The 8,680-nt window shown below is 53.7% G+C and overlaps 1 protein-coding gene across 1 annotated transcript in view; it reads left to right on the top strand.

Moving 5' to 3' along the window:
• Positions 1–197: 197 nt before the first annotated feature.
• The window catches only part of LOC116546470 (ATP-dependent 6-phosphofructokinase, platelet type-like), a 13,226-nt gene continuing 4,743 nt past the window's right edge, over positions 198–8,680 (top strand). Inside the window, exons 1-6 of the mRNA XM_032272721.1 lie at positions 198–483; positions 2,130–2,222; positions 2,734–2,859; positions 5,535–5,599; positions 6,393–6,462; positions 6,665–6,811. Of these exons, the coding sequence (XP_032128612.1) occupies positions 2,743–2,859; positions 5,535–5,599; positions 6,393–6,462; positions 6,665–6,811 (399 nt within the window). The 5' untranslated portion in view covers positions 198–483; positions 2,130–2,222; positions 2,734–2,742. The remainder of the gene's footprint in view (positions 484–2,129; positions 2,223–2,733; positions 2,860–5,534; positions 5,600–6,392; positions 6,463–6,664; positions 6,812–8,680) is intronic.

Genomic DNA, 8,680 nt, shown 5'->3' with positions numbered 1-8,680 from the left:
GGGGGGGGGGTCCACCTCTGTGCCCCTCCCTGTGGGGACCCCATCCATCACACGAGTACCCTCCCCCAGGGCTGACTGGGGGCCACAGTTCTATCTGGTGGTGATGTGAGCCACCCAGTTCCAAAGAACTCTCCTCCAGTGAGCCGCAGCTGCCCTGCCCCTCCCCTGCACCCCTGCGCCTCTCTTCACCCCTGTCCCTCCCTGCTGCCACCCAGAGCACCTCTCGCCACCTTCCGGTGTCATTGGGAAGCAATTCTTAGGACGTTTGGCGAAGATTCCAGCCTGGGAAAGGCCAGTTCCGTTTGAGACAGACTGCTGTGGTTTTGTTGCCACTGTTGCTAAGAACAGGATTAGGAATTTGAGGTCTTTAATTTTCTGTTTCTGCAGAACCGTGCCCGGAAAAAAAGGCTGAATATTATTATTGTGGCTGAAGGAGCAATTGACACCCAAAATAAACCCATTACCTCTGAGAAAATCAAAGAGGTGAGTGCGTGGAGCTGCTTGCTCTCCCTCGGTTTCTGCCTGGAAGCTGGGGCGGTCAGCGTCATTGGCAGTCTTGGTTTAGAACACCGAATTATTAGCTTTTTATCCTGATATTTGAAAACATTTTCATAATGACTCAGAACAGGACAGCATGGGAAACACAGTGCCTGCTCCTGGGAGCCCGTTCCGCTTGCGTCCCCTCTTCTTGTGCCCCTGGAGGTTCCGGGACTCCCCAGCAGACATAGGCGGTCGCTCAAGTGGCTACGCGTGCTCTTTGGATTAGAATGTTCCAGCTCCTAGACATGAGCTGCTCTGAGAATGAGGACCGAGCGCTTGGCAGCCGCCCCAGGCTTCTGTTTGCTGCAGTGGAAAGCTGGCATCTTCCTCTTCCGTATGCCCTCCCGTAACCCAGAGCATCAGCTGAGCGCATTCTTACTCACAAAGCTGCTGTGTCCTCACAGCCTGCCAGGGGATGGGCTCAGGCAGGCTCCATGTCCTGGGGCTTGCTCAGGCTGGACCCGCCCGTCTGGAGAGGATGCTGATGCCATCTGCTGGGCTCCTGCCGTAGATGGGGCTGCAGGCTCCGGGGACTGGGGATGGGCTCTGGCTCCCATGGCTGCGGGGAGAGGACATCCCCACCTGGCTTTGCAAGTCGGCTTCTTTATTGTGCTTTGTTACCATGAGTTAAGGAGCCACACAAGTGCTGGATGTGAAAACAGTGACAGGCACCTGGGAAAGACATCTGCCAATATTTACAAGAAGTGATCCATAGGCCGGGCGCAGTGGCTCACGCCTGTAATCCCAGCACTTTGGGAGGCTTAGTGGGGCGGATCACAAGGTCAGGAATTTGAGACCAGCCTGACCAACATGGTGAAACCTCGTCTCCACTAAAAATACAAAATTAGCTGGGCATGGTGGCACATGCCTGTAGTCCCAGCTACTCAGGAGGCTGAGGCAGGAGAATCGCTTGAACCAAGGAGGTGGAGGCTGCAGTGAGCCGAGATGGTGTCACTGCACTCCAGCCTGTCGACAAAGTGAGACGGGTCTCAAAAAAAAAAAAAAAAAAAGTAATTCATAAAGTCAAGGCAAAGATTTCATTTCCCACTTAATTGTGATTAAATTATAGAACACTGGACCAAGAAGGAACCATGGAATTCACATAGCCCAGCCCCACTGTTCTTAAGAGGAATAGGCTGAGTTCAGAGACATTCAGGGGCCTGTCTGGTCCCCGGGGTGGCGTGCCCATTGGCTGGGATGAGGGGAGCACCTTGATTGTACTGGGTGGCTGTTGAAATCACAGCTGAACACGTTTAAGGTGGTTAAAGGAAGAGGTTGACATTTTTGTAAAATAGAAGTGATAGTTTAAATGCAAACTACTGACGCTTCTTTTTAAACAACGAACATGTTACTTGTATTCATTTTCTGGGTGCAAGCAAAGATTTTGGTAACAAAAGTATTTATAAAAACAAGCTTCAGCTGCCTGTTATACTAAATGTTCTGCTAGGAAACAAATCTAGAAATGCTTTTTCCCACTTAGAGGTGAAGAAAGAGCACAAACCCTTTTTCAGTGACTGGTACCTGCTTCCAGGTCTGGGCTGCTGTGTTCGCGTCGCGGTTCTGCGTCCTAACGACACATTTCCTTGCAGCTCGTCGTCACGCAGCTGGGCTACGACACACGCGTGACCATCCTCGGGCACGTGCAGAGAGGAGGGACCCCTTCGGCATTCGACAGGATCTTGGTGAGGGTGGAAGGGTTGGGCACGTTCACAAGGTCTCTAGGCGGGAGGGTTTCGGAGAGGCACGAGCGCCGTGGCGAGATGCTCCCCGGAGATGCCAGCGGCCCGGGCCTCGTCCTAACGATCCTTGAGACCTTTGTGGGGGGAGGCCAGTCTCTAGGACTGCAGCCATTCAGATGCCGGGAGAGCTCCCTAATGTGGGAGGGCACAACCCCAGGGCAGAAACTGTTCCCAGTGTGGGATTCTGGAAGCCGACTCAGGGAAGCAGGAAACCCAAGTGTAACCCGTCAGCTCTCCACACTCCTGCTGTCTCCATCTGGCCCTGACCTCCCCTCTGCTCCCGTCTTGCCAATTCTAAAGGAATGGAAACTGCTTTTCTAAAGAGTTGGACTGGAAGTGGGGAGGGCTGTGGGCACCCAAACGAAAGGGTTGGAGGTCATGGAAAGAGGGCAGGAGGCAGCAGGGACGGGGCAGGGCGGAGGCCACTCCTGACCCACGGGGACCTGGTTTCCAGGCCAGCCGCATGGGAGTGGAGGCGGTCATCGCCCTGCTGGAGGCCACCCCCGACACTCCAGCTTGTGTCGTGTCTCTGAGCGGGAACCACGCTGTGCGCCTGCCGCTGATGGAGTGCGTGCAGATGGTGAGTGGGCGGCCCATGGCCAAGGGCGGGGGTGGGCGGCTGGGGACGGACACTGCTTGTCAGGCCAGGCGGGGCATCTCGGGTGTCTGGTCCACTGCTTACTCGGTGAGCTCTGGGTTACACGGCCCTTCTGAGAAGGGGGTGAGCTGCCCGTGGGGCAGGAGCAGGCTGGTGTTCCCACCCATGCTTGGACAGCCTGAGCCGTCTTCGCTCTCTGGTTTTCTGAGTTATTGTCCGTGTGGCATGTAGTCATAACCTCCCATGAGGGGCTCAGAGTGCCAGGATCCTCGGCAGTCCAGGAGGATCCAGGTGACCCTGGTGCAACCAGGCGCTACAGGAGGACCACGGGTGGGGAGGTGGCCACAGGAGAGAGCCGTGGGGCAGCATGTCCTAGAGGAAGGTGGGACCTTCCCAAACCTCTCCAGATTCAGCCACTTCCTGTCCTCCTGTCCCCAAGGATGTTCAGGTCTGTGGTGGGACACGGGGATGGCTTCTGGTCACCCAGAGATGCACCCACCCTTTTCAGGCCAGGGAATGGCCTGCTGGCAAATGAAGCAAGGAAGAGCCAGTCCTGGTCTTCCAGTCATGGTTCAGCAGTGCAGGCGACCGTGGGGTCAGCTGCATTCAAAGTTGTTTTATTTTTCACAGTTCATTCCTGATTCCTGCTTTGCTGGGTCTTTCCAGTGACCCCCGAGGTGAAGTGAATGCCTCTGATCACAGCACAGAGGCCAGGAAGCAATTCAGTCAAGGGGCTTGTTGAAAGTCACCTTGGAAACATAATTTCCAAAAGGCCAAGGGAGAAGATAGTATTTGTATGTGTATGAATGTGTGAGGCCTTGTGTCTCTGTGTGTATGTATGTAGATGTGTGTGCACGTGTCTGTAAATGCATGTACACACGTTTATGTGTACATGTTTATGTGCATGTGTGCATGTTTGTGGAGGTATGTCTGCATGTGTGTGCACGTATGTTAATATACATTGGTATGCATTTTTGTGAGTGTGAGGTATTGTGTCTACATGTTAGTGTATGCATTTATGTTTATATACATGGGTATGCATGTTTGAGGTAGTATGTCTGCATGTTTATGTGTATGTATGTTTATATGCATGTATATGCATGTTTGTAAGGTAGTGTCTGTATGTTACTATGTGTGTGCATGTATGTTTCACATGTGTGCGTGTGTGTGAGGTATAGTGTCTGCATGTTAGTGTGTGTGCCTGTGTGTTTATATGTATTGTAAGCATGTTTATGTGAGGTAGTGTGTGTATGTGTGTTTACATGCATGTGTGTGCATGTTTGTGAGGAAGTCTGTGCATATTAGTATGTGTGCATGTATGTTTTGCATGCATGTGCATGTTTGTGAGTGTTTAAGGCATTGTGCCTGCATGTTAGTATTAGTGTGCATGTATGTTTATATGCATGCCTGAGCATTTTGTGTGAGGTAGTATGTGTCTGAATGTTAGCATGTATGTATGTTTATATGCATGGTATGCATGTTTGTGTCAGGTAATGTCTCTGCATGTTAGAGTATGTGTGCATGTATGTTTATCTACATGCATGTTCATGTTTGTGAGGTCATGTGTCTGCGTGTTTGTGCATTTATCTTTATCTGCATGTTTGTGTGAGGCATTGTGTGTCTCCATATCAGTGTGTGGATGTATATTCATAGCATGTATGCATGTGTGTGCGGTAGTGTCTGCCTGTTTGTACATGTATGTGTATCTTGCATGTGTGTGTATGTGAGGCATTGTGTGTCTGCATGTTAGTGTGTGGGTATATATGCATGTGTGCATGTATGAGGTAGTATGTGTCTGCATGTTAGTATGTGTCTGTGTGCATGTGAGAGGCAGTAGGCTTCAAAGGCTCAGAGCGCTGAACTACATGCAGTACGCGTATTTTGAGCCTGTGTCTCTTGTCTGCTTGTCTAGAGAGGGTCGCTGTAGTCGAAACTTGCCCTGACCTTGAAACCACCCTTATGTGGCTTTGTTGTCAAAGCCGAGGAAGCCACTACTGTGCACCTGCTGTTTGTCAGGTGTCTTCCTAAGGGTCTGACATGTTTGAGTAACCTTAGACATCGCTGGAAGTAGGGGTGTTTTTCTCATCTCACAGATGAGGAAATTGAAGTTCAGAGTAAGAAAGAATTTGCCTGAGATCCTGACGTTGCCCGGGGTTGCCCGGTGTGTGTCAGTCCCAGCCGTGTGTCCCAGGGCATCTGGGACTCTCGGACCCCGCCCACTGTGACCTCCCTCCTGTCCACATCCCCCAATGAGCTGGTGTGTTTTGTTTTGGTTTTCCCCACCATAATCAAATCAAGGATTCCTCAGAACCATGCCTGAGAGATTTCATTTCCTCTGGCTTTGTTCTCATAGAGTAAAATCCTCACAATCTTATGTCCACAGACAGCAGGTGATGTCTCCTCTTTTTATCTCAGAAGCCTCCTGAGCTAGGCAGACCCCGGGGCTGCGACCTCACAGCTGGGCAGTGAGGGGCCAGCTGCCAACCAGCATCAGGACACACCGGGCGGCTGGTGGTCTAGACCATTAACCCTGGGGCTGCTGGCTGCCTGGCTCAGACTGGAGGCGGCCGGCGGGAAGGACCCAGCAAGCCTCCACCCACCTCATCCAGTGTACCAGGTCCTGACACATTCTTTCTTCTTTTCATTATTGTTTAAAGACTCAGGACGTGCAGAAGGCGATGGATGAGAGGAGGTTTCAGGACGCGGTTCGACTCCGGGGGAAGTGAGTGCTTTGGAGAGAGCTCTGCTCTGTCAGGAGCATGCGCCCTCAGGCCTGGCCACCGCAGATGTGCTTGGGGTTGTGCTCGTTCCGCGTGAACGTGAACACTCAGAAGGTCGGATGGCACTCACAGCACCACTTTTGCCATAGCAGGCCTGGCGACTGGTTAGAGGGAAGTCATTTTCTGAATTTGCCATTGGTCCTTTCCGGCAAGGTAGGGGTTGTTTAGGAGCCAATGAGAGTAAGGCACAATGTGACCCGTAGCCCACGTTTGTTTGTTTGTTTGTTTGTTTTTCTAAGAGAGTTTCCTGTTGCCGAGGATGGAGTGCAGTGGCATAATCTCAGCTCACTGCAACCTCCGCCTCCCAGGTCCAAGCGATCTATCGTGCCTGGCTAATTTTTGTATTTTTAGTAGAGACAGTGCTTCACCATGTTGGCCAGGCTGGTCTCAAACTCCTGACCTCAAGTGATCCACCCACCTCAGCCTCCCAAAATGCTGGGATTCTAGGCCTGAGCCACTGCACCCGGCCGTGGCCCATGTTTTGCAAGAGAACATGACGAAGTGTAGAAGCGTGCCCTTTTCCCTTACTCCGTTTCCACACGAGACGTGGACGGCACTGTGGGTCCCAGTCAGGGGCTCTGCAGTGCGTGTGGAGTCCTGGGCCGCCGCCTCCTACCCAGATAGCTGGCAGACACACGGAGTGCTGGTGGAGAAGCCGCCTTTTCTCACACGAGCCCCATGTACCCGACTGTCCAATGTACCCGACTCTGATCTGACCACCTCCTCCTCCTCTAGGAGCTTTGCGGGCAACCTGAACACCTACAAGCGACTTGCCATCAAGCTGCCGGATGATCAGATCCCAAAGGTAGGCGGCCGGCCTCCCGCGATGCCCCGGCCTTTCTTCTGCTCCCCGACCTCTCCCGTGGGACTCCCCTCATGGCCTCTGCCTCTCTGAATGAGGGCCACCTGTTTTCTGGCCTGGCACAGCATGGACCACTGCCAAGGTGTGCAGCAAATGGAGCTCGCGTGTGCCCGTGACCAGCTCCTGCCCACCTTCTGTCTTGCAGACCAATTGCAACGTGGCTGTCATCAACGTGGGGGCACCCGCGGCTGGGATGAATGCTGCCGTGCGCTCAGCTGTGCGTGTGGGCATCGCCGATGGCCACAGGATGCTTGCCATCTACGATGGTTTTGACGGCTTTGCCAAAGGCCAGGTGAGTCACCCAGGGGGCCACAGGCAGGTGTCTGAGTGTGGCGGATGTGGGGAGGTCCCTCCATGGCCCTCACACCTTTTCAGGTTTCAGTCTAGGATCCTGTGACATAGGGAGTGAATGACTACTTATTCGAGGCATTGCTTCTGCAGTAAAATCCCAGCCTAGGGTAGGTTTTAGGCCCTCTGCGGGAGCCCCGGCTATGAGATGCTTTTGAATTTTCTAAAGTGGTGCCTCTGGGGTCTGACGGCCCCGACATTGGGTGAGAAGGATGGTGACATCGCCTTGGAGGCTGTGGCTGGTTTCAAATGGGCGCTGGAGGCGAAAAGGGCGGCGTGTGGCGTGTGCAAGCACCCGCTTAAATGAAACGTTAGGGAATGCCCTGGGGACCTCGAGTGCCGCCTGTCCGCTCATCCTGTGGGATTTACCTGTGCTCGCCCACTTACGCCTCACACGAAATCCAAGATGTTATCCCATTTTCCTTACGAGAAAACTGAGACGCAGAGATGCCGACGGGGCTGGGTGAAGAGGCAGGACAGGAAACCGGATTTGGCGCCTGACCAGGGGCTGCACCATTACTGTTTATCTGATTAACCAACAAATACCTACTTTCTGAAATTTTTTTTGAGACAGAATCTTTCTCTGTTGTCCAGGCTGGAGTGCAGTGGCGTGATCTCGGCTTACTGCAGCCTCCGCCTCCCAGGTTCAAGCAATTCTCCTGCCTCAGCCTCCTGAGTAGCTGGGATTATAGGCATGCACCACCACACCTGGCTAATTTTTGTATTTTTAGTACAGATGGGGTTTCACTATGTTGACCAGGCGGGTCTTGAACTCCTGACCTCGGGTGATCCGCCCACCTCGGCCTCCCAAAGTGCTGGGATTACAGGCGTGAGCCACCTCTCCTGGCTTCCTACTTTGTGAAATTATTATGCTGAGGAAATGAGTGAGCAAAGGAGACACAACTCTCTGGTTCTGTGGAGATTGGGTTTTAGAGGGGGAGAGGACAGTGAGTGAGGACACCCCTGCTCTCTGGACGGTGAGCGGTGCTCAGAGGCACCTGAGGAGGGCCTGCCGGAGATCCCCCACACAGCCACACTGGGGAAGGTGCTCCCAGACTGCAGATCAGGTGAGCGGGTGACTCATGTGGACCTTGGGGACACTCACCCAGGCTGGGGGAAAGGACAGCCCAGAGCTGATGCTCACGGGGAGGGGGGCTCCAAACCAGTGCAGGGCAGTGAGGATGGAAACGCAGGAGCGGGACTGGTTGCTTGTGGGCAGCCTCAGGAAGTTGGCTTTTACGTTATATGAGATTTGAGGGTCCTGAGCAGGGATTGACCCATACCAAGAGCTTTCTGAAGGGACCCTCTGCTGTTCTTCGAGTCAGGAAGGAGGCAGGGCTTCCATCCAGTCTTTGCAGTCACCCAGCAAGAGGTGGCGTGGTCCAGACTGGCCACCATCGGATGGAAGGACACCTTCAAGGGTCGGGAGGGATTTGCTTGCTGAGTCCACGCAGGCATAAATGGAGGAGGCAAGAATCACTCCATTCCTGGACCAAGCAGGTGGAAGGAATAGAGTTACAACTTACGGGGCCTGGGAAGCCCTGAGATGCACTATGTGCAGGAAGGATGAGGAGCGGAAACTCACGATGCCGGGGCAAAGGGGTGTGTCCCCCGGGTGAGGACGGGACTGGGGATGCTGGGGTGAAGGTGTGTGTCCCCCGGGTGAGGACGGGACTGGGGATGCCGGGGTGAAGGTGTGTGTCCCCCGGGTGAGGATGGGACTGGGGATGCTGGGGTGAAGGGGTGTGTCCCCCAGGTGAGGACGGGACTGGGGATGCCGGGGTGAATGTGTGTCCCCCGGGTGAGGACGGGA

The sequence above is a fragment of the Sapajus apella genome, unplaced genomic scaffold (genome assembly GCF_009761245.1).
Source record: "Sapajus apella isolate SASKATOON/1434 unplaced genomic scaffold, GSC_monkey_1.0 scaffold942, whole genome shotgun sequence".
NCBI lineage: Eukaryota > Metazoa > Chordata > Mammalia > Primates > Cebidae > Sapajus > Sapajus apella.
Note: the sequence above shows the minus strand (reverse complement) of the source record. Positions and strands in the feature narration are given on the sequence as shown.